Source organism: Excalfactoria chinensis, chromosome 6 (genome assembly GCF_039878825.1).
Source record: "Excalfactoria chinensis isolate bCotChi1 chromosome 6, bCotChi1.hap2, whole genome shotgun sequence".
Lineage (NCBI taxonomy): Eukaryota > Metazoa > Chordata > Aves > Galliformes > Phasianidae > Excalfactoria > Excalfactoria chinensis.
This window is the reverse complement of record NC_092830.1, coordinates 14376596-14402865: the sequence shown is the minus strand read 5'-3', so window position 1 is coordinate 14402865 and position 26270 is coordinate 14376596. Positions and strand designations below refer to the sequence as shown.

At 42.3% G+C, this 26270-nt stretch overlaps 2 protein-coding genes across 2 annotated transcripts; both read right to left on the bottom strand.

The window, feature by feature from the left end:
* Window positions 1-125: 125 nt before the first annotated feature.
* Window positions 126-11409, bottom strand: LOC140253861 (nucleolar RNA helicase 2-like). Its single transcript, XM_072339882.1, has 15 exons — window positions 11229-11409; window positions 10534-10806; window positions 9396-9471; window positions 8702-8880; window positions 7582-7699; window positions 7166-7351; window positions 6478-6623; window positions 5750-5899; window positions 3907-4068; window positions 3143-3262; window positions 2317-2390; window positions 1988-2147; window positions 1569-1703; window positions 587-631; window positions 126-433 (listed from the first exon to the last, which is right to left on the bottom strand). Exons 1-15 carry the CDS (start codon window positions 11331-11333, stop codon window positions 134-136), a joined length of 2229 nt encoding a protein of 742 aa, XP_072195983.1. The 5' UTR covers window positions 11334-11409; the 3' UTR covers window positions 126-133.
* Window positions 11410-11934: 525 nt separating this feature from the next.
* Window positions 11935-16719, bottom strand: STOX1 (storkhead box 1). The gene is made up of 3 exons (XM_072340883.1): window positions 16573-16719; window positions 12973-15229; window positions 11935-12254 (listed from the first exon to the last, which is right to left on the bottom strand). Exons 1-3 carry the CDS (start codon window positions 16703-16705, stop codon window positions 12215-12217), a joined length of 2430 nt encoding a protein of 809 aa, XP_072196984.1. The 5' UTR covers window positions 16706-16719; the 3' UTR covers window positions 11935-12214.
* Window positions 16720-26270: the final 9551 nt, after the last annotated feature.

Below are 26270 nucleotides of genomic sequence, written 5' to 3'. Positions count from 1 at the left end.
ACATAGTACTGAGGAAAAGAAACCCAAAAAATGAATTTATTTTTTTTTTTGAAGTGGTACAGACACAGGAACAACCTATTTTAATATCTTATAAAATACTGCTGCTCTGCTTCTCCACTCCTGGCTTCTGAGGTCAGCGATCAAACGCTTTGTCGTAGCTTCGTTTCTGGCCCCTGCTTCTGGATCTGTTTCTTCCTGACTCACCCCGCCGTCCATTCCTGGAGCCTGAGAAGCTTCTGTTCTTTCCTCCTCCTCCTCCTCTTCCGCCTCCTCTTCCTCTTCCTCCTCCTCCTCCTCTTCCTCCTCCTCCTCTTCCCCCACCTCCTCCTCTCCCTCCTCCTCCTCCTCCTCCTCCTCTTCGCTGGGATTCTTCCAGCTCAGGTAATTCATTTGCCACACACAGACAGCACTGCTTTGAATCTTCCCACCTTCCCTGTTGAAATAACATCACAAGTATCAAATTAAATTTGAGGAATGCAAATATGGTGTATTTCCCAAGGACTATATTTACTAAATTGAAAAGCAATAAATGATCTGTTAGCAAATACAGAGTATTCAAGACCAGAAACTTCAGTGTAGTACATACCTCTATGTCCTTTTGATCTGCTGCAGGAATATCAAAGCACACACCCTAAAAAGAGAGGACAGTGTCAATGGATATAAATCTAGCCTTTTATTTCATTGTTGACTAACAAAAGAAAGTCTAACAGAACCTACAAAACCTTTGTACTAACACAAGCTTTCCATTTTAAAGCCTTTTACATTGAATTAAGATGCTCCAAAACCTCTGAACATTAAAAGAGTAGTGCCAGTGTTTTACAAACTGTGGTCTTTATCACATCTGCCATTACTCATCTGTAAATTCTCTCAAATCAAAGCTTTCCCTATACTAAGACATGCACACCTTTGGTATATGTCTATTTCTCTATTTGTTTTCAGTTTATCAGTTGTTTTCCCCATCCCACGCTACACAAACCACATAAAAACTGGCAAACACAAACTGACTGTTCTCTTGATACTTGATGCGTGGCACAGCAATAAATCCTAGACAGTTTTATCATGTTTTCCTGTCTGTGGAATCTGAGATGTTAAGAGGGAGGGAAAATAGTTTTGCTTAAAATATCGTCCCACATTGAGCTTTGCAACAGTAGCTGTACAGCCATCAGGTACACAAACCAGAAAGTTACTTTCTGATTGATTTTTAAGTTACAGAGATATAGTTCTGCTAATGCATGTGTTGACTGTACTAAAAGTGTGTTATATGTTTAATCATAAAGGCCAAGTAAACACTGGACCTTTTGCCTGTACTGCTACCTCCCTGGGCGTGCAATGCGTACACTGCATTGTACTACCTCCTTAACACATCAGTGGAACAGAAACCTAAGCTGTTGAGGTGACCACTGATCAAATAGATTGCAGCCATCCTTCTGTCTTTATCAGAGCCTGGAATGGGAGCAGGAAAGACCAACTACCCACCCATCCATTTGCTGAGGAAAAAGGCTACAATCAGAAGAGCGAAGCAGCAAAAAGCACATACACACAAAATAACAACAAGATCAAACCCTTACCATTCTTCCCTTGAGGAAACACATTCTGTTCACCTTTCTGTCAACATCATCACCCAGCTGTTCCCGTAGTTTCCGCCAAGCGTAGCTCATATTGTTTATTTCCTCAGAGCAGCGCAGTACCATTGTAACAAATCCCTGAAGAAACGGGGCATGTTCCATTCAGTCAGAGGAATAAACTTTAGCTCATCTATCAGACAAAAACCTGCTATTTTACCGTTGATAAACTATGTTTTCAAATGGCTCTTGTTACAAAAGAACAGGCATACTTAAATGCCCTACATTCTTAACTAAAATTCTATCAGTTAGTAGCTTAAGTGCAGTTTCCATGAGCACACAATCAGTTCTCCATTTAAGCAACATGGGCCAAGTTGTTCGTTTTTGCTTCTTCAAAGACAAACGTTAAAGCTCTACACACTTACCACATCTGAGTTCAGCAGGGAGCGCTGTTCAATGGAAGTAGCACCTGAAATATGTGCTAGAGCTGCAGCCAAAGCGTTAACTGGTCCCTTTTCTTCTATTAGCAACTGAGCAGACTCTTTGAAGTACTCGATAGCAGTTAGAGGAACAGAATCCAGGCATCTAAGGAGAAAAAAAAACTGCTAGTCTGGAAACAGAAATAAAAAACAGCAGTCCAAGACTTCAATAGTGATGTGTTCAAAGAGCTCAGAGATGGCAACGGACAGTCCAACCAGCCCTTCTGAACTAGAAAGATAGGAAAATACAGTAGAGCTTGAATCACCCAACACACCTGATAGCATCTTTGCTGGAAGCTTTTATTATATCTGTTGCAGTAGGAACACCAACACGCTTGAACGTAATGCCCTGAAATTTATAAAGCAAAATACAGATGAAAGTTGTAGCTATAAAGAATTCAATTCTAAAGAAATAGTGTTGGACTCTTAATGAAACAACCATCCCAATCTTACATTTTTCTTGAGCTTTTATCCTTTGGACTCCCTACTTTGTTACTGAAAACTATAAAGCTAATCTTACAGGAAAATGGGTAATACAAGCACTGTTTATGTACTAGGTCAGTTTAAATGATCCACTGGCTTTAAACTGAGAAGAACAGACCATTCTGATATATTCCAGGGGGGGAAAAAAGGCCCACAAATTGTAAAAATTAGGAATTCAAGCACGAGCTATGCCACCTTTTTCAGCTCAAGCCTAAGTTTTACGTGCCTGAGACTAAACCATTTCAGCTGAACTCTATTGAGAAAACTATCTTATGGAACACTGTTGGAAGTTACCAGTGAAGCTACACATGTACCAGTCATCACTCATACAGTAAGTCTAGGGTGAACACTAAAACAAATGTGTCATAGTTTTCCCCTTGCCTGCCCTTCTCATTTCCAAAGGTACAATCTTACGGCCTCTGTTGAGAAAGCGTGAGTACAAGGACTGGCAGTGCACTGCTTGCTCCACACAGCACACCCAAACTGCAAAGTAAATGAACCATACCTGGATGTTTTGTATAGTGTACTCTTATTGATATAAACAAAACATGACATGAGGATTTTACATGCTGCCCTAAACCACTCGGTGCCCAAGAATAAAGGAAAACTGCACTGTACCGCTTTTACTTCCACATATCTTAGCTGACTTTCTTCCTTTCGCTGATAAAAACAGATACAGATCCCAGTGCGGCCAGCTCGCCCCGTCCGTCCAGAACGATGGATGTAGGACTCCACATCCTTCAAAATAAACACCATTAGGACTTACCTCACGTATCTTAGTAGAAACTATTACGATTTAGCCCGAGCAGTGCACAAAAACTTCATATAAAAACTAAGTTAAAAAACATTGTTTTGCTAAATTCAGAAGAGCAAGCGTTTCCATAATCCTTTAAAAGGATGAAGGATATGAAAAAAGATGGTGTGTATACCTCTGACAATTCCTCTCACATCGTCTGCATATCAGCTTGAAAGCATGGTTACTGAGCTATTAATAGTGAATTCAATTAAACAGTAACTTGTCTTTTAAACTCTTAACTTCAGGCACTGAAGGTCTCCTGCTCACATGTGCCTCTCCTTTGTTAGTCACTCTAGCAAGACCAGCAGCTTTTCTTTGCTTCTCACTGCTTTCAGACTTGTAACTACCACATACAGCCTTGGAGGGAGAGGCTTCAGAAAGTCATAAAAGAAAGCACTTTAAAGAACATCTTCAAATATTCTTGGCACTGATGTACTCTGTGAAATCCTCAAAGAAATTCCTTTTGTATATCAAGACATTCCTTACCCTTAAAAGCAATGACAATAAACTCTATGGTGAATACTACCAGTTGCTAACATCTACTACTTAAAAACAAGACGATATATTGTTATTACAAGACACTCACCTTTGGTGGTGAACTTTGGACAACTAGGTCAACTTCAGGGATATCTAAACCACGGGCAGCTACATTGGTTGCAACCAGAACTTTAAATGCACCATTTCTAAAACCTTTCAGCGTGATCTCTCTTTGCTTCTGAGGAATGTCACCGTGCAATGACTGGCAATCCTGAAAAATAGCATTATTACAGGATTGTACTGCAATTCAGCAATATGGGTGCTCTGCTTTATGGCCACTTCTGGTTGTTATCTTGCTGTGACACTGTATAGTAAAACAGAGTTGGCCAATTTTTACTTTAAAGGTTTCAAAATATATACTCAGTGCTTCTTATTGATATATCTTAAAGACCTTTAAACAAAAGAAAGAAAACAGGGCAGGAACACGTGTCTCATCTTTAACTATTGTGACCTATGAAAACACCTGTGCCTCAACTTTCCAACCAGGCTCTCTATGCAAGGCTTAGTCATTTTAAAACTAACCATCTCCAGCAATGTCCTCAGGCCTTCATAGCACTCATCTAGGCATCTTTTCCAAAACATTGTTGCTTCTTAATCCCCCTCAATATATTTATTTCCCCCACTACCAATTAAAGGATTAAAATATAAGTGCTGCTAAAAAAACACCCTATGGTTTCAATGATTTTCTTAAATCTAGTAGTTCTTGAAGTTCTTCGGTATCACAGTAATAACAAGGGCAAAGACCAAAACATACAAAAATCATTTCACCTTTTGCTCATAGTCAGTTTAAGTTCTCCACATGTAAGTAGGGAATTATTCAAAACAAAACAAAACAAACATAACGCAATCCTAGAGTCTCAACAGGATTCAAGAAGTTTTTCACAGGGCTTTGGATTAATGTCACCCAATAAATGGAATCAGCATATATGTTGCTAGCGAGCATCAAAGTGTGAAAATGGAAATATCTATGTAATTTACTTCTCCTACCTGCCAAGATCAGTTCTGCATTGCCTATGCAAAATTTGATATCAATAATGCCACCAATAACAAAGGACAGGGCTCCACGCTCAGGGTTAGCTGTTAGTGAAGTCATCCAGGAGTGTGGGAGAAACACTCCTGAACACAGTTGTGGGAGTTCAACAAGCTTCTCCTTTCCCTAAAAACACAATGTTAAACTGCCTTCTAGACATTGGTTAACCCATTTCCCTAATGAAAATATGTACAGAAAAAGTGCCTGTTACAGTACCACCACCAAAAAAGGAGCACACAGTCCCAGCATCACAGTGCACCATAAATAATGCACAAGTGTTTTTCCACCAATGACACTGTGCTGCACCATAAGCCTCAGGTAAAACACTACAGCTCATCCACAGGAGATAAACAGCAGAACTGAATTCTTCCGATGCTACATCTTTAAACTCTTCACAGCAGCTAATATCTTGATGAGACACAGGTAGAGACTGACATTACTGCTCTAAATCCTAACTGGGGCCCTCAGACAGTGTTAATTAACATCAACATCACAGATTAGTAACTGCTACTCCAGAACCGTGAGCTACCATCCCAGTAGCTCTCCAAGTCAGTCACCATGTTTTAATGCAAAAGAGACAGTTCTCTCTAAAAGGACAGAAACTAACTCAAAACTGCTTCATTTAATGTGAGCAAGAGCTCTTAAGAAAAATGCAACCCCATGTCTATCAGTACAGCCTAGTCCTGAAGACTATAATGTAGCAACTTTCAACCATTTTTTGGTTTTTTAATGGTTTGTTTTGATCTGACCACCTGCAAAATCCCGCCTCATTCCTAAAACTTAACTCAGTGTTAGTCCAGTATCAATGTAGGGTTAATATTTCTGTGACAGGCCTTGTTCCTTAATACAAATGATGAAATACCTGCTTGATCGAAGCATTCAGAGCCAGTTCATTTGCATCCTTTTTGGTTTCACAAAATACAATGGTCCTCCCATGGCTTCCACTGTAGACCTGAATGACATCTCCAATAACTGCAGCCCTCTGAGACCAGTGACACTCTATAGCCAAATGCTATGGAAAAAAATTCCTGAGTTTAGCTTATACAAGTCCCACAAGAACCTTTAAAACACCTGAAATTGGAAAATCCAGCAACATTAGATATACAATTTCTCGCTGGGCTAAACATTTTTGGAACATGCAAGATACCTAAAGCCCTCATGTATACAATGATCAGCCTAACATTAAGTGAAGTAATTACTTTAAGAAGAAGGAAAAAAGTCTACAAATCTGTTTTCCCTTTGCTTTAAGAAACTGCAGTTAATACACTATTTCTCTGGAGGACAGTTAAGAGGTGCAGAATTTAAGGCAGCTCTAGTAGCTACAGCTTTATGCCAGATACAATGAAACAAACGCCATGTGTTACAAGCTTTCTTCAAGCTCAAGAGTAACATTGTTTAAATTCCTCCAATACAATTACAATGTTTCCAACGGATCTATCAAAGTAACTGTGAGACTACACTTCAAATCCAAACAGTAAATCTCCACAAAATAACTCCAACATCCTCCTGATAAAGCACTTTAGGATGCCATGGTGTCAAAAAGTGAAAGGGATAAGGTCTGAAAACATTTCCTTTAGACAGATTACTCACTTCTACAGTCGTAGCAGCCTTTTGAGTTCTTCTCCCAATCAGGTCAACCTGCTCATACTTAGATTTCATGTATTTTTTAGCTACATCAAACACCCAACTTGGGCACGTTGCAGAAAACAGTAGCGTCTGGGGATTGTCTTCAGAATCTTAAAACAAAGAATAATGTTTCAAAACCTTTGTACCCTTTCTTTCAGAGATGCATACTAGTTTATTACACTGTTATTGAAAATGTGACATCAAATCTCACTGTCTAAAATACACAAGGAAAAACTGCCTTTTCATGTATGCACTATCAAGATAAACAAAAAGAAAGCCCCTAAAAATTATACGTATTTTCAAGGTTACAGAATGAAGTTACTATGAACAAAAATCCTGTCTGCTTCTATGTGATGGAAGGAGTAAAAAGCTTCAAATTCTTTTTAACGGGAGAGAGATAAAGTACAACTTCTAGACAGGTGCCAAGGAAAGTTATCTATAGATTCCTGGGTACTGGGTTTTAAGCTCCACGATGGTCCTATGAATTCCCAGTTTCACCATACGTCCTCACATGCTACATTCACATTTCCTAGAAGACACTATTCAATCATTTCTAAACAAAGCCAGATTGCAATTTTGCTAAAACCTGAGCGTATCTTCCAAAACTAAAATATGACTTATTTCCTACTATTTGATAAAATATTGAGATTACCCTTCTTGTATGCAACCCGTAAGATGTCCTCCACTTGTTCAGCAAATCCCATGTCCAACATCTGGTCAACTTCGTCAAGGACAACATGTTTCACCTTGGTAAGGTCCAGCTTGCCATTCTCAAGATGGTCTTTGATTCGACCAGGTGTCCCAACCAAAATGTCAATTCCACTTCTAATGAGATCAACTGATAAAAAAAGAGCAGAAGATGAGTTAGCAGTGAACTAATGAGCTCTCTCTTCCGTTAGAAACACTTGATAGGAGAAGAACAATCAAATAACAGCTTCTTAAGCCACTTGTACGCACTTTATTTACAAACACAAGTGAGAGTGAAGAAGAAGAAAACTGGGGAAAAATAAGACCCAATTGTGTTTCCCAAATACATCAGCCTAATGACATTTCTGGTGTGTCACTTACTTTGTCCATTATATGGCGTTCCTCCATAAAAACAAGCTACTGTGAGCTTTCTCGTTATGTCCTTGAAATCTTTGGCAACCTGGTTTGCCAGCTCTCTTGTTGGAGCAAGAACCAGAACCTACATGGGATGACAAACAGATAAGCTCTCAACATGGCTTTTATGTAGCTGCTGCTGTCACATAATCATAAATTGGCTAGCAATGGAAGGGATCTTAAAGCTCACCCAGTCCCAAACGCTGCTGTAGGCTGGCTGCCCCCTACCAGGTCAGGCTGCCTAGGGCCCCAACCTGTGGCCTTAGGCACCTCCAGGGATGGGGCACCCACAGCTTCTCTGGGCAAGCTAGTCAACATTAGACTTTCAGCCACCAGTTTAGGTCTGACCATAACACCATTAAAAAAGAAAACTGGTTTAAACAGTTATCTAAACAAACATTAGGGAAGCACACTCATTAAGACTCTCATAACATCACTCATCTCTTTCAGCACATGATCATTTTTAGGATAGACTTTTTATTATTAGATAGGAGATACTTAAATCTTATCTAACTTCAGCTTTTGAACAGTTGCTTGAGTGCAGGATCCAAGAATATGGATAAGAAAAGCTTTTTCAAAAGCATGCAAACAAAAAGCCCTGCAAGCTTGGTACTCCTTTACAATCCTGTGAGAAGGAAAAAGGTGCAAGGAAGAGACACCAAAAGATAACAGCTGTCTCTCAGTGAAGAATATGTTTGGTCTGTGAACTGCAGCTCAGCTCTGCAACCTGCATGGATATCCCCACAGAAGCAGCCCAGCAGCTTTCTTCTCTCCTGGTGCATAGGCTTCAACACAGATGACGGACACACTACTAACCAGGAGTTTTAACAGTGGCAATACTACTCTCAAATCTGACAACAGAGCTCATAAATGAACGTGCATTCCCTGAAACAAAAGTTTCAACATCTTTTGCTGGTCCTACTGAAAAATAAGTATTTTTAACATCTCCCACCATTTAAACAAACATATTTAAGGAGACAGTTTTTATCACTCCATAAACACGAAGCACTTTTTCAGTGAGTTAAACTTCTGAATCACTTGGACACAGGACAAATGCAAAACCAGTATTCTAGCTAAGCATAGTTACTTTTGGTGAACGGCCTCTTTTTCTTTCCTGTGAGTCCGCCTGAAGCTTTTCAATTAGGGGAATAGCAAAAGAGAAAGTCTTCCCTGTTCCAGTTTGTGCTTGAGCAATAACATCTTTGCCAGAATATACTGGTTGGAAGGTCTTCACTTGCACAGGAAACAGGTATGTCACTCCTCGAGCTGCAACAATTAGAACAGATTGCCTTAATACAATGACGATGGGTCTTCCATGCATCTCAGAGCAGAACATCCAGCAAACAAGTTTAAAGCTAGTCAGGACCGTATCTTCACCTCCCCTGATTATTTAGTCACAGAGTATTAATTTAATCCTGACAGAACCTTGGGGCTGCCTGCCTTACACTCCTAATTCATAGCATCAGAGACAGGGACAGATGAAATTAGTAGCCTTTAATGAAAGCTTTTAAATACTTTGACTGTATTTATGTAATGCTCCCCACTTAGCTAAGAAAAACTCTTATTTTCAAATAAAATATCACAATTACTTCATCTCTCAATTTTACATTAAATCATTTACAAACTAATGTCAGAGATGTTAAATACAACTGTTTTTCTTTAATATGCTATGAAATAACTTTGAATCGAAAATTTTTCACACCATTTTTTGAGCTATCTTTCATTTGAAGTTCTACTGTAAAGCCTGAGCTGAGCAAATCATGTCATGAAAAGAAACTTACCCTGAAGAAGCTGAATGGTCCCTTTGGAGATAGGGAAATTGGAGAAAGCACCCTCTTTCTGCTCTTCAGTCATCTCCTGTTAAGTAAACAACAATTCACAAAATGTTTCCAGTGAACATGTGACAAACAGAAAACATAGGATAACAGCATACACACCGGTGTCCCAGCCCAATGTCACACTTTCATTAACAACATCATAGCTGTGGCTGAAGAGTCTTCTTTGTTTTACTTACTATTACATTTCAAAGTTATACAGAAGCAACCTGCAATTTAAATGAAGATTTTGCTCCACGTACAACGGCATAATAATGCAAGAGCTCAATCTCAACCTCCAAAAATTGTTTTAAGGTTACATTTTAAGCAATTACTGACAGTCAATCAGAGTATGTTGTAATGGGCAAGAAACAAGCCTGATACCCAGCAAACCACCTACTACCCAACATGTATTGTACGGTCTGGAAATGAATTCTAAAGGCAGAAACTGATTCCTAGGAGTAATAAAACAAGGCAGACCAGCAAATCTTCCTAAGGCTTCACTTCAATATACATTTTAACTGGTAGAATCAGAGTCCAAAAAAGACAAAAACATGACTATAAGAGGGCTTAAAAATACAGAACTGTTACAACTATGTATTTTATTACACTACGGTGGATCTTACAACATTAAGAGCTACCAGTTAATTAGACTGCACATTAAAGAAAACTATGCGTTAACATGTTTCTTTCTCCACAAACTATGCTAAAAACAAAATGGTTATTTACCACAGAATTCATACGGGCAAGAAGACAGTTAAAAATGTTTCTCTAGCAATCACAGCCACTGCCGTTAAATCACATCCAGATACCCTCTCCCTACAGCCTGAAGGCTCCAACAGTAGTGGCACTGTTGATGTGAGGAAACCATGGACACAGATCTAGAACTTCTGCAATCTCACAATTCCAACTGTTTGCAAATAACTGCCCGCAAGCACAGCCAAGCAGCTTTCAGTCTTGGAAAATCAGTGCAGTCTTCACACTGGTTGTGAGGGAAAAGAACACACAAAGAAATAAAGATAACCTGCTCTAAATATAGAGTGAATGTAACGCGGGTGTTGAAAGCTCCCCTTGTCACTGTGGGCACTCCAGGTACTACCATTACCTGCTCCTGTTCCTGGTCACTGTCCCCATCCCCGCTGGACGTTTCACTGGAGTTGCTGTGCTGTTTCTTTTGGGTGGATTTGGCACTGGCAGAAGACAGCCTGGCCTTCTCCGGGATCTCCTCTCCCACGTGCCCATTTTGTTTCCCTCCGGTCTTTGCTTTCTTGGGCTTTGGCGAGTTGCTCTCCTCTTCTGACTGCTCACTTTCATCTGTCTGAGGTTTTTTCTTCCGAACCTTGTCAGTCCGCTTGGATTTCTTCTCTTTCTTCTCCTTCTGGGAAGCCAAAAGCAACAAGGCCGTCAGAGAGACACGCACACGTGCGTCCCCAGCTCCTCTCAGGGGCGGGCCGGGCCCCTCCCGCCATCAGGACACCCGAGCCCACGCCGCAGGGCTCGGTCTCCACCTCAGTCCCTACCCGGGGACATCTATGCGGGCAGCCGCCCCACCGGGCCAACCCCGCGTGCTCCGCGGTCCCGCCCCGACACGAGGCCTCCAGGAGGCGACGCACGTGGCCGGCCCGGAACGGGATCTCACGGCGCAGGCCCGGCCCGGCCCGAGCTCCGCCGGAGGGACACAGCCCCGGGCAGCCGCCGCCGCGCCGCGCGGGGAGCTGGAAGCGCGACCGCCGGCACGCGGGAGGCGCGGCAGAAGCGGGCCGGAGCGGCCTCGGAAGGCCACGGAGCCCTCCCCGGTACCTTGCGCCGCCGCCGGCTGCTCTCTGGCGCGGCCTCGCTTTCCATGGGGCTCTCGGGCTCCGACTCAGCCCCGCTGCCGTTGCAGATCCGGGTGGCCTCAGGCATCTCCGCTCGCCGGCCACCACGCCGCAACCGCGCCGTGACAGGAATGGACCCCACCCCGGAAACCGATGCCGATCCGGGTGAACTGCCGCCATCCCGCCGCCAATGGGAGGCCGCCCCAAGGCCGGACTACAAATCCCAGCGCGCACCCCGAGCGTGAGGCGGCCGCCATGATGCCTCTGCCCGGCGGGCTGGTTTGGCGCCGTGCCGCGCAGCCGCGAAGCGCTCGTGTGAGAGAGAGAAGGCGGGAACAAGGCTGCGCAGTCAGGCGGGCTGGGCAGCAGGACGCGCTCTACCTCCGTGAGAGAAGGCGGGGAGCGCGGCTGGGCGCCTACCCTGACAATGTAGAGCTTGTCACCGCCGCAGCTACCCCACACGGCTCGGCGGGACTGCGGGGCAGCGAGAAAGGCTCGGCACTGAAGGAGCTGGTGCGTGGAAAGGTGCGTGCTCACCCAGTAGCTCTGCGTGGTTTTCTGTCCGGAGCTGTAGCTCCTGCCGTTGGCCCCGTGGCTCGAGATGGAAACGTTTGCTGGAGTTTCCAGGTCAAATATGGTTCCCGGTGAGCAGCGCGTGCCCTGCCCTGACGAACAGCCCGACCCCAATGCGCTGTGTCAGCCCTCGTTTTTATTAGACGAGGAGATGCAAAAGCAAACAAACGAAACCACGCGTAGTTCTGCTATTGGCACCCCCAAAAGGTTAACAAAAAGCCTAGGGTTGACAGACAGCCCGCAGACAGCACCAAGCGCAGTTATAGTACGTTGTTACAAATAAAAAGCTGACACCTCATTAAAAACGTAGCAAGCTTTCCTGGCTAGTTAGCTGAAGCAAGGAACTTTCCGTCACTGCCCCTCCACTCTGTTCTCTATGCATTGCTATTGATACTGTCAGAACTTGGCAGGAAGCTTCATCTTCTTCTCAGTCCATCTAAAAGAACAATTCATACAAGTCACACATCACAGACTAAAAACAAAGCCGTACCGGCTTGGCTTCTGCTACCTCAGATGGCATCAATACCATCAGGCTGACCAACGGGCTCCAAGTGGCCGCATCCAAGAAATACAAGAGAACTGTGCCAAAAATGGACACAGCATTTTAACTTGAGTTCTTGCCAATTAGGTCAACAGCTGTGTAAGTCTCATCCGTATGCGACTATGTAAAATGTGTTTCACATCAATTTGTTTTCCATTAAGAAACTTTCAAAAAATCTCTTAAAAAAAGGTACACGGTTACAGGCTACAGGTACCCTATGAAAGGAGCCTCTCGTTCAAGGTGGTGTGCACATTCTCCTGTCTGTTGTGAACAAGTTGGATATTTTGCACTTTAGGTTATGATTGGACATCTTTATAAAGCACATTTTATTCTTCACCTACAACTGGGGTAACAATGACATCTATAATGTCATATGGCAAGCTGGATAGTCTTGCTAACAGAAACACATTGAGTTTATCCATGTTCCTGAGCGTTTCTGCAACTATGCATCTCCATCTTGTATTGTGAATGCAAACAGCAGCATATGCATAGCAGATTTTCAGTTTTGCTACTGGGGAGGGGTGTTTGTGAGACACAGCAAAAGGTCTACACAAATAGGATTGTTGTTAATGAGATGATGACATGCATAGCATAGTTACGTGTGTTTCCTTACCTCGGGGAGTCAATTCCACTGTCTCCTGTAATGCTGTGGTTTTCTGCCCTTTCTGTGTGATTCTCTCCTGATATCACGGTATATTTATTCTTTAAAACAAGACCTGTTTTTCCTGGGGGGGTTCTTGTTTCTTTGGCTTGTGGGCCCAGAGTGTGGCATGCCACTACTTCTGCCATCTCACAGGTGCAGCTCTGCAAGGCATCAGCCTCATTAGTGTCACAGAAATCAATAGCTGAAGCCTTTTTGCATTCAGTAAAGCTGGTTTCTTCCTCCTTTCTGGAAACCATTGGAAGAACCTGGCTGCACAGACAGCTTTCTCCTGTGAGGTCTGGCTTTTGATGCTTTTCTGAGCTACAAATTAATTCCGCAAAATCAGCACTTCCCTTATATTCATACCCTCTATTTACAGCTATATTATATTGGTTTGGATAAATATTAACCTCAGAGTTTTTTAGAGCAGTCCCCAGATTTTGCACAGCTTTACTCCAGTCTCTTGTACCTGAAAACACCCGGCAAGAAAGCAACTGATGTGTTTCATTGCATTCAAAACTGTCATCCAGATGCAGCAATCTACACTTGTCACAATCATGTGCTTTCTGCTTCTGAAGATGGCATCTGTTGGTAAATCTGTCACTTTCTGGCTTTGTTGATCCAGGATAGTTGGTACAGTCATACTTAAATACAAGTTCATTCTTTTCATCAGACTTTTGTCTGTGTGTCACACCAAATTCCTTTTCCCTTGTAACACTGGTTGTATAATTTGAGAGGTGGACATTTTGAAATTCATTTGCTGCTTGGTCCAACAACTCACATACATTGCCAGCTTTGTACCTGCAACATTCACCTTTTGGATGTAGTAAATATTTTGCTCTTTCTTTATGCACATTTTTATCCTCGGTGTAGGAGCCTGGGGAATTTTTAATATCCCCAGGATTTCTTTTCACTGTTCCTCTATGGACATTATCTTCAGAAACATTGCTCTCCAGAAAGTATTTCTGTTTATCATCTATTCGCAAGGTGCTGCTGTGCGGGTAACTAACACTGTCACTTAAACTGATTTTCTTTAATTGAAAGGAAAACCTACGAGCTTGGGGTAATTTGTTTTGCTTAGTGTTGCCAGCCTGCATTTCAGCAAGTGGTTGTTCAGCTTCGTATTCAAAGGCTCCGGGGGAGTCCAAGGACTTTGTAAACCTTTGCAAATCTCTTTCCTGCTTTCGTCTCCTGGACTTCTGCTGACTGTTAATACGACCCTTATATGCTTTTGCAGAAAAGTTGTGTTTCCACGAGAGACCCTGAAAAGGGTTCTTAATTTGCTTTTTATATATGACCTGGGATTCCGCTGCTGCATCCAGCAGCTGTTGGTTTGTGACAAGCAGTGAAACGTTCTCTTCTAGCTTCTCACTTTGGGATGCTGGCTCATGCACATGAGATTTCTTCTTGTTTCTGCTAGTTTGCTTCTCTTTGTTTGACTTCATTTTACTTTTGTGTTTTGCTGTTCTAAATTGTGTCTTTTGGACACCCTCCTTCGAAAGGTACTTTTCACTTAGTGTTAACACTTCAGCCGAGGTTCTCTTAGTGGTATATTTTTTCTTCTCCTCAAACTTTTGCATTAATCTTGTGTGTTTAATCAAATTATCAACGGTAAGAGTAGGGTTAATACACCTGATGATTTCATGTTCAACATCACGTGGAATATTATTTAAGTCATCTTCATCTCTGACTGGCCACTCCCTGGGGGGAAACTGAGCTGAGAACGTAGAGTACTCCTTATGTTTTTCTTTTTTAGAAGTACCTCTCCAGAAAAGGCCAAGAGCAAATCTTCTACATTTCAGCTTCTCTTTCACTGATGTCAGAGATTTCATGGTGTCCCAGGGACGGTTTTCAGCAGATGAGGAGGTGACCTGAGTTTGAATCAAAGGCTTCCCTTCACTGCAGCCTTTCTTGCCTCCTCCCTTAGGTTCCTGGCTCATTAGCTGCCCAAGTCTTTGTTCACAGAGTGTATTCTGGTCAGGCAGACAACGGGATACTGTAGCAATGTTTTCTTTCACTGGGTCTGCACGGCTCACCCAGTTCGTTTGGTAAGTGTCCTCACTGTCCTTCTGATGGACCCTTTTATTGCATTCTGAAGCATAATTTGTGACAAAGTAGGTGTTGGGGGTAACAATGAAATATCCCTTTCCTGTATGATAGATCTTCCTTTCTTTAATTAGAGTGCCAATGATGTTGTATAAGATTTCCTGGGAGGGAACTGTGATGCCTAAAAGAAAAATGCAGATATTTTAAATTAAAAAAGATTTTTTTCAAACAAAATGGGAACTGGTAAAAAAAATAAATAACATGCAACAGATCTGGGAGTGAGTCAAGACAAAGTGCCCAGTGTAATTAGTTTGCAGGATCTAATAAGAAGTTTAAAATTGATGTGGCAGCTGAAGTACGAATAGGAAATGGTCTGATTCAACATGAAAGCATCAAATACCACAGGAGAATCGACAGGACTGCACGTTAATACATCATCAGAGTCAGCAACAGTGCCAGCACTCAGCTGTCCGCCACACATATGCCTGTGGTTCCCCTAAGATGGCAATGACTGCCCCAAAATCTGGGAGCAGCAGACTGCAGCCCCGAGTCTAGGAGAACCCCCCTGGGCCCGCCAGGTGAGGGCAGCACGGAAACATCATCGGGCCCACAAGAATGAAGACTCCCAAAACAAGGTGAAAACAGCAGGAAAAACATTCTCTCCTTCTGTAAACTTGGAGCACTTCTTCCAGCTGAGCTATGAGTGATTCCTTGTGGAATCTCAGTTCACATATAGGCTACACATTGCTGGCAGCTTTCAGAACCAGTTTATGGGGTTGTATTAAATTTTTTCCCAGTGATGCGAAAGCTTACCTTTAACAATTGCAGAGCTATGAGATTACAATGGTTCAAAAGAGGAAGCTTAGAATGAAACCAAACAACCTCCAGCAAAAGGCTCTAATGAGCTTCTACACAGTCAAACATATACACTCCCACACCCCAGTTCAATAACCTAAGGGAAACTGAATGTTTTTCACACTGAGAGAAAATGCAGCACTGGATGGAACTGCCTGCTGTCCCACCAGTAAAGGAGGATTCGGTGTAATAAACTTGCTTTCAGGAAAGGAGGAGCTGGAATTTGACCAACAAACGGGATTTTGAGGCCACTTGCATTTATGATAGCAAATGCTTGCTGGTTGTAGCTCCCCTGCTGCAGACTCCTTCGCCACCGAAGTAAAATGTATTTCTGCTTCTTAAAGAGAACTCCAAGTCTTACTGGTATGACAAATAGTCTGTTCTGTGTTTTTCTGGACCTGTTACCTGAATACCTCATGTATGCTTTCCTATGCTCGAGCATACTATCAGCGTGCTGCTGCACCCACTTCCCATGGTTATTCTTAAGGATGTATTAATCCTCACACTCAAAGTAACGTTACTGTTGCTTTCAGATTGATAAGGACTATGTACTTATTCAAGTATTCTCTCATCTGCCTGCTGTATTCTTACGCATTGCTCATCCAATATCATATACTCAAGGCTGATGATAGAGTCATTTTTAAGAGGAAGGGGAAACAAACACATTACCTGGGTACCTTTTCACTAACTGCTCCACTAGAGTTTTCTGCGTGACCACTGTTTGTTCTGCATTCATGTCTGATATGGTACAGCAGATTCCTTCTGCCAGAGGAATAGTCTGTGGCAGCGAGCACGGATTCATTGGGGCAGGGTGCTTACCACCTGCACTCCAGAAGGAGCAAAAAAAAAGAAAACAAAAAGTTTGAATGGAACTGTTTCATTTTTCTATTAGTCATAGCTGATTTTCAACTAGGTTTTCTTCTGTTGCTTCAAAACAAGCATCTTATCCTCATTTACTTCTCCTTTGCAAATTACTCTGAGATTTCTCATGGCAGACAGGTAGCTCTAAATACTTAAAGTGTCTTTGTAACAATGGAAGCAGAAGGCTACTTCAAGCACATTAGTTTGATATTAAATTCTAGCTTAAGCCTTAACTTAGCTCAATAATCAGAAGAGAATTGTATCTGACGACTGCTGATTTTTTAATGACTGCTTATGTATGAACCCATACAGAATGTATAGTTCTCAGAGTAACTAATGAAAAATATCAGCGTCCAATAATCAAATGGGAATGATGTAGGAAAACCTGAAATCAATACTTTCCCTGAAAGCTGGTGACAAAGCACAAAGCAGAAACTTACCTGAGGTCTGTGCATGCATTATGACAGGACCACGTATGCCTTCTCAGACAAAAAAACAAATAAACAGGATTTTTCTTCCCTTTTGTTAAAGCAATGATCTATTTCCTATACCTGGTGGTATTCTGTGTTCTCTTCCCTGTTCTCTGTTGCAGAGAAAGCTCTAGCTGTCCTCATTGCCAGCTGGTACTTCATGAGGCAAAAGCTGGAGTTAAATGCTAACTGTAATTTTCCTGCAAGTGAGAGGTGACATCTGAGATTGACTAACATTCAGGTTTGACTGAGCTGCAATAGGATATTCCAGTGGCTGACATTGGAACCTGATATTTAGCCTTTCAGCAGAAAACAACAACACAAACATTTCTTTCAGTAATGAGTTAAGCTATTGCATTTGGGGAAAGCTCAAATTGCTCTTGACCTTTGTTTTCCAACTGCAGTTACTTTCAACAAAAAGCATTCAGAAAGAAAAAGTCCTGGCACACGGTTTCCCCGGTGATGTTGCTAGGATACTCTTTGCAGGTGCAGGAACCATTGCAATCTTTCTTTTTGTATGGGAAAAACCCATCAGCATTCAGTAATAAGTCTTCAGAACAATTTGCTGTCTCAGCTCTCTGCTGTAGGCACAGTGTTGCAGCCAGTTCTACCATTCGTTCCTGTAGAGCACCAAGCTGCTAGGGAGTAAAACACCAAATGTAACTGGAATGTATTATCTTTATTGATATTAATTACCTTCCATCACTCTGTGTGTTTGCCTCACAGCCTCAAATCCCACATCTTCTTTAAGGGAGGGCTCTTTCAAGGTAACATTAAGCAAAGTAGAAAGCAAAAACCAGCTTGATACTGAAGGAAAATAAATATATATTGAAATCGCATTCCTTCACAGTGCAAACTTATTTAAAATGCCCTGTGTAGATCAGCAGTGCTAACAATAGGCATATTGAACATCATTCCCTCCTGACTTTGAAATAGAAGCTAGATTTGTAATTACTGACTTCTATCTAGGCAGACTGCCAGCAGTCATGCATTACTATCTTTGTTTGGTTTGCCAGTCTGTTCAAACTCCGCTCATTACCTGGGCACTCAAAACCCAAGAATAACCTTTTAGAGTCCATATCCATCACAGTGTGGGCAAGTCATCTGTAACATGAGCACTGGTGTACAGGAAAAGCCTCAGAACTGAATGCACAGGAAAACCTCTGGATGTTCTTGACTAACACAAAGTAAATAATTATAGGGGAAAAAAATAAATGCAAATCAAGAATAATCTCTACTATATGATTCCACTTCCACTGAGACACAATAGACACAGTAACAAGAACAGCTAGAAATTCTGTTCTATAGTTAGAAAGGTCTATCTAGGAGCATTAAGCTGAGTATAACAGCAAAATATTTTAGTGAGGAAATACTGGTGGTAGGAGGATGGTTTGACTGGATGATCTTGGAGGTCTTTTCCAACCCTGGTGATTCTATGATTCTGTGATAGTGATCCCACTGATCCTGTGATTCACTTCACTGCCTGCAGGAATGCGGGAGGAAAACTAGCAGCAAGTACAGTTCTGTCACAGCCTGAAAGGCTTCTTTTCTATAGACTAAAGTGCATCCTGGTCATATTTTGTAGTAAACATCACATTTCATAATTAATGATAAGGAAGAATTTTAAGCAGGAAAAAAAGTTAATAGGAACACAAAGTTGGAGAAATTTTGCAATATCGCTTTTTGAACACTAATGGAGATATTCAAGACCTTACTAAAGGATAAAATTTCTCTGTATTTTATTAAAGACATAGTCAAGATTTTAAGGACATTTTCAATTACTTTCATCTCAGGGCTTAATAAGAAACCCGTAGCCATCACAGATAGATATGGTGAATGCAAAGCAGGATTAAAAAGGAAAGAAATAAAGGCTTTTGAGATCAATCGAGCTCTCTCTTGTGGTTTGATACTCCAGGTAAGAACAAGTTACACAGCAGTCAGCAATATGTTTACTATACTACTATTTTCCTTAGGCCAAACTTAGTGGGAAAGAGTTTTTGCCACTGAAATGTGCAGCTGGCCTCCTTTAACACTTACCGAGGCCACTGGCATATTCACTTTGATGCTCCAAGAACATCTTGAGAGCAGACTTCAAGCTCCAAAGGCACTGGCTGAAGCAAGAGCAAGCATACAGCTTCATACAGACTGTTGAAAAGAGAACAACACTTTTGCTAGTTGAGGATTAGCAGGCAAATTGTTCAATGCTTGGAGATCTGTTTTACCCACAACTGACAAAAAAAGCCAACTAACAAAACCATATAAGCACATCTGCCTTTGGGGCACTCTTCATAGCATAACTGGCAACAGCACTCAAGATGATGTTTTTGCTATACCTTAACAGGGCTACAGCTTTTCAGTCAATTCACACCAGGCATTGGATACTTCCAGCACTGCTGATAGCAAGGAAAATCACCCTTAACTATTTCAGCACTCAGCGTCTGGCACAAAAGACAGATTGATTCAAAAGCTTTACAGCTTCACAGCGAGGAGATAAAAATGACATAAAATGAAGCGGTCTCAGTACAGTTGCAAAAACCACACAACCAACCCAGGGAGGCAAACAGCAGAGGAATAAGCAAGTTGTCAGCAGCAGCAACGTTTCTGGCTCCTGTAACTGCCTGCAGGTGCTGCCATCCAGTGCTACAGGATTTTAACACAAGCACATCTTTTCCATTTGGCCTGGTCCAGTAAGTCTCTTTGCAGCCCTGGCATTTCTACATTAAAACCGCTCTGCCTTTTCTTTGTTCCCAGCCCCACCCCACCCCCCTTCTGCAATAAATCTCAAACCATCCAAATAATTCTGTAATGTCAAAGTCTTTGTTCTGTGCGGAAATTGTTACTGGGTGCTGGTTAGGCACTGTAGATCTATATAGCAAAAGAACCACTATTAAAACCTCCATCACGCAGTTGCACTTTCCTGTGTTTTCAGCTAAAGGTCAGTTTTAACTACTGTAATTTTCCCAAAGTTTACTCCTTTGCCTGGAAATGTGCTGCCACATAAAAGGCAGTCACAAAAGAAGCACACAACTTAAGGCTACAGTCACAGGAGTAAGATATAACTACAGTCTTGTCCTTCTCAGAATGGACTAAAATTCACTTTGCATTGCTCCCTGGCTGCAGTTCACACATATACCCCAGCCAAGGGGTAGACACACTGGTCTATTAAGAGAAAACAGCACTCTTAGAGATAGCAGTTATCCAAAAGAGAACATAGCCACAGGATAGGTTTTGTTTTAGAAAAGCAGGATATCGTTCACAGAGATTCACTTTATTTCACTTTGAAGCAAAACAAAACAAGCATTTCAGCTTTCAAACAGATGGAGTTTACTAAACAAGTGGCAGTTGCTGTTTCAGTTGTCATTGTTCAGGATGCTTTCTGCTTCAGTACAAATGAGGCTGCCAGCAAATAGACTGCGGATCACCACAGGTATATCAATGCAAGATAAGGCATACTAAGAAAAAAAATGTTTCATGTCATACATTATTCCCAAGGGCTTCACTGAATTCTCACTTAGCTGTAAGCCTACTGTGTGAGTCACAGCAATGATATGCAGCATTAGCTTCTCTGTTTTAGTTTGTTCAGGAGTGCCGTGGAAGCAATGAAACATCCTGGGTTGAATCAACAGGACCAGAGCTAGAAGACAAGAGAAACTGATTATTCACCTATTCTTAGTGCTTGCTATACCACATCTAGCATAGTAAGCCTGGTTTTGGGTCTATCAGTATCAAAAAGGCACCTGTATGTGGGACTGAGTTCAGCAGATGGCCACCAAAATGGTCAGAGTTGAAACACTTTCTGTGAGAAGGAGATGGCAGAATGGGGCTGGTTCAGCATGGAGAAAAGATGGTTTAGGGGAGACCTGACAGCTGCCCCTGGAGAAGATGAAGCTGGTCCCTGCACAGCAGTATATGACAGGAAGACAAAAGACAACAAGCATCAGCTGGAACAGGAGAGTTTCAGCCTGGCTGTAAGGAAAATCTTCTTACCTTTCAGGACAGCCCAGCAGGAGAACAGGCTGCCCAGAGTTCTGCAGTTTCCAGTCTCAAGAAGTTTCCAAGACGTAACACAATAAAGCCCTGAGCAATCTGGTCCTACCCCACAGCTGACTACAGCACGCTTGCTGAAACAGCGGATAAAATATGTACAGAAATGCTTCAGCACATCACACCTTACAGGAAATCCAAACTGAGCAGATCTAGGAAATCCAGCATGATTTTGAAGAACACTACAGTGCCTTGCACGCCTTGCTGCTATCAGTTCAAACTAGTTCAGATATAGCAGCTGGGTTTAGTGCAAAGCACTGAGAAAAGCCTTTTGTAGTACAAGTTTGATACCTTACTAACAATTTGATGTAGAAGAGCATGATATGTTCAGAGGTATGGTGCCGTCTGAAGTTAGTGGTAAAGTTAGAACTGTAAAAGCAATGCTTGAGAACAAAACCCTTACAAACAAACTTTCTGTGCTCTGACAGCCTGCAGACAGCCCTGCAAAATAAAGAACCATCATCCACTTCTTTTCTCAAGCCTGACAAGAACGAAAAGGAACGGAAATTTGAACAATCCTAATCAGTCTATAGGAGGTCTGACCACCTACTGGGAGCTGCACTTCACAGAAGCCAGCACCATTGAAATACAAGATTATTCTTTTTTGACTTGCAAACCTGCATCCCCTCTGGTGAAAAGAAATGGTGAAAAGGATGAAAGTCAGTGGAAGAAAGGGACTCCAGAAGAAAGTAATCCCAGGAAGCAGGCTGGGGAGCCTCTTGCTGCTCTGCAGTCCTCATGAAGACCGTGTGCTCCCGTGGAGGGCCCGATAAACAGAGCACACTCCGGGGGCAACACCGGCCGTAGGTAAAACACAGAAGTGGCAAAACAGAGTCTGCTACTCAGACGACCGTAATTTCAGCCGTAGTTTCTGTTGACACTGACTCCTAATTGCTGCGAACAAATTTAACGTACTGAAATTAAAACAGATCTGTCTTAAAAGCCTGCCAAGTCAGCTCCACCCCTTTCCAATCGCAGGGAATCTGAATCCTGATTTAGGATCAGGATCTTCAAATCTTCAGAGCCTACTTCTGAGATATTTCGCTCCTTTCCGCGTTTAGTTCTCTCTAAATTCTGGGAGGGACTCGCAGCAGGGAAAGAGGAGAAGTGAGGAGCCACACCTTTCAGACTGCTCCATTAAATGCGCAAATAGAAACGTAAAACAATTCCTTGCCTGACCTCGTTGCAGCTCTGTCTACACCTGGGGCAAAAATGCACAAAGCACTTCACATAAAGGTGTATTGTCCTTTCAACGACGGTCTTCTGTAGGTCGCTTTCATCTCAGTCGCTTGCTCCTCTCCAGGAGCAGCAGAGGAAGGGTGGGAGGGATACCCCTCATTTGCGTAACAACTGGCCGCACATCTCAGCTGAGCACCGGAGATGGTCTGGCAGAGGGATGTTAGCATTTTCACGCGGGCTGCTCAGCTATCGGATCAAAAGAAAAACGTTTTCAAAACTTGTCACCCCTCTTCTCCCTCCGAGGTAGATCTGGATTGCCGTAATTTTCACTCCTTCCTCCCCTCCATTCCCCCAGGAGGAGAATATTACAGCTCCCACCCAGACCCGTAGATGCAGCGTGCAGAGTCTTGGCCCTTTTTCACGTGCTGTGGCCACAGACGGAAATACTACAGGCCAAGGGCAAGTGTTTCCCTACGCTGACTGCTCATGCTTGAGGTATCTGTAGAAATTCACCCAACGATAATGGAGTTTGCAGGCTCTGTTACTGCCTGTGTGCTGCAGTAAGGGAATGTTTCCTGAGAATTCTTTAAGACTTTGTTCTCTACATCGCAGACATCAGCCGTGAACCACGAGAAATCTATGTGGCTTGAATTTCCGATTACTTTTAACAACAACTTCAGAGCAAGTAAATAAGAACAAGCAGTCAAATCTCTCTCGATAAAACAAAGACAGATAATGTGATACCAATAGCTTCATTTCTAAATAAACTTCTCTAAAAATCAAAATCAAGGAATCTTTCCACTTTGCATTTCAGTTGTCTAACTTGTTGCTGGTTTTCACAGAACAAAATATATACAAGGAATAGGAGAAAAGCCTTCCAGAGCAGAACATGGTCCTTATAATGAGTGATGGAAGAAAAGACACACAACACATCTGTTTTTACCAGAAAGTTACCTAAATAAAGACACTCAATTTGCAAATTGGTTTCAGTTGAGCTTCCAGAGATGGAAGTTAAACCATGAAAACATCCCTTCAACAGCAAATGTCTGAAAAAAGGAAATGCACAAAGAAACTTCTGCAAAGGCATTTGATAAAATAAATGAGAGAACTCCTAACTTGTTAGAAACTCCTTTGGGTATCACTGCAGTGGCAGAAGATAGGGAAAATTATGTAATTCATTTACCAGAGTAATCTCCATCTGGACTTGGCCTGTCACTATGCCTCAGAAAATAAGTTACTGCAAAGTAATAAGGTCAAAACCAAAGGAATTGAGGAATCACATGTAGAACAAAACTTACCTAATAACTAATAAGAGAGAATATTTCCTGACATATCTAGAGGTATAACATCATTTTAGATGGAACCCAATAGGTAAGCCGCTTTTTTGTCTAACTCCTCTCCTGGATGTCAGTGGACCTCACACCAGAGCAGGTGCAGAAAGTTGCCAGGGTGCCCAGAGAAATGGGGTTGCATAAAGAGGCTGAAAAGTCAGAAAATAGGGTTGAGACAGAAAATGGCTACTCTCTACAAACTGCTGGGAAAGACAGATGAGTACCATGAAGAAGGAAAGAAAAAAAAAAAAACAAGTATGTGATATAAACTAAAGCCAATGTAAAGAGAAGTGTAAACAGGCTTAGCTGGCCAAGGACAACACAGGCTAGACAACAGAAATGTTAACAGTTTTGAAACTGATTAATTCCTCAAGTTTTCCAACAGATGCCAAATTCCATCTCACCACTTAGAAGCATCTCCTATAATTATCTTCCAAAGAAGGCAATAATTAACCATATAAAAAACACACAGAAAAATTGAAAATCTACAGTAGCACCATAGTAGTGCCTTCTGCCACCATGGACCAGTCAGAAAAGAACAGCCTTACAGGATCCTCAGAGGATCATGTCAATACAAACTGCAAAGGACCAAGGGGTGAAACAGACCCAAAGATTAACAAACTCAGCATACTGATGTTTGTTTCCCCCTCCAAGTGCTGCAAACAGTAAAAAGGACTTTACTGACCAAAACCAAAACCTCAGATAAAAACCGAGGAGCCGTAAAGCAGCATTTGGTACCAGGAGCAGAAATTTATTCAGTGCAACAACTACATTTCAGCAATCAGTAGTCTAGCAGCTGTACTTTTATGCATTAGACAAATCCATTAATTGCAACTTGGCCTCATTAGACTAGAAAGGTCATTAGTGCGATTAATTGAATATTAACAAATTGCAGGTAGTAAACAGAAATGATGTCTAAATACAATATTCATCAATATGATCTTAAAGATACTCATCAGTTTTTCCCCAAGGTTGTTTTGTCATCATTGTTTTCTACTGCCAAATGTGATAGCATCTTCTCTGTGTATCCCATTAACATCAATAATTTTAGTGAAAAGGGGGACCAAAACAGCTACAGCTGTAATATGTCTTTGCAAAACTCGATCTTTCTGTGTGAAAAATTATATTCTTAAGGTAGCAACCTAAATATGTCTGATTTCATTTCAGATCTTTCATCAATTTCTCTTTTCTGTATTTTCAGGAAAGCTTTAAATGATAACGTTGGATCTTTTTGGTTGACATTTCCAGAGGAATTAAGGCTAAAAGCGGCTGCTGAGATCAGAGCATCACGTCTGCTTTAGGTAAGAGTGCTGCGCCCTCCACCTTTCCCTGCCACAGTGGCAACACGCATTGTAGCTGTTTCTCAGGCATCTTAGTGCTGAGTCAATCTGTAACATCCAGCATCAGTTATTCAGTCTAGGCATCATCCTTTGTCTAAAACCATTCATGATGAATGAAGGTGACTTAGTCTTCCACTGGTTATGGATGTACCTTCCAGGTAACTTGAGCATCACTCTCCAGACAGTCACCTGCTCCAGGAAACAACATAACCTGCACAAAACACCCAAAACAATCTGCTTCCTATAGCATTTTTCCCATGTCTATACTGCAACAACTCACCAGGTTGCACCAATCTAGTTTCAAACCAGGCCACTGGCAGCTGAACCCTGGTTTGTGCAGACATCTGTATCTGTATTGCAGAAAGGCTGAGGTAGGTAGCATTGCCCTGCTTGCTCCCTTAATTTTCCATCAGCTCGGCTGCAGGACATCTGCCTGCTGGGATTCACAGTGATGCTGCTAATCACAAAATGCCACACAGGCAGAAGACACCTACCCTGACAGCGTGGCTTGGCTCTTGCAGCAAATAAAGTCTCCAGCGGCAGCTCAAGCTGCCCCACTCAGTCAACCAGCAGCTTTGCAAAGCAGAAAGGATCTCACCTTCGGGATCACGCTGGCAAGCAGCGAAGATGACAAGAAACAGAGCCAAGAAGAGAGGAAATAAATTCAGTGGCACAGGAGAGCTGCCTGCACCAGCCCGTGGGGGAGCACCATCTGCAGCCACTGTGGTCTGCTCTGCCCCACCTCTTCTTTCATCCTGCTACTTCATCATGGGGCTCTCACCCACTGCTGGAGGAAACTACCTCAATTTTGCACTAAAATTTCACCTAGACAAAAGACTCCCTTCTCCCCATCCCTCTGCCGTGTTTTCCTCCCCTAGAACATGGCTCTCACCCTGTCTCAGGTTACACTTTCCCGAAGTGAGGCCCCAGCTGAGGAGGCAGGGGAGCCTTGCAAGGGCATGCAGGCCACACAGGCCATGCTTCAGCATTAGTATTGCCCTGCATATTTTTACACATTAATTCCTGCCGGGCAAATCTGCACAGCGCCTCTTCTCATTTACTGAGGAAAACCCTTACCTGGCAAGGCACAGATACTGCTCACTCTGGAATACAGTGGACATAAGAAGGAATATTTCCTTATA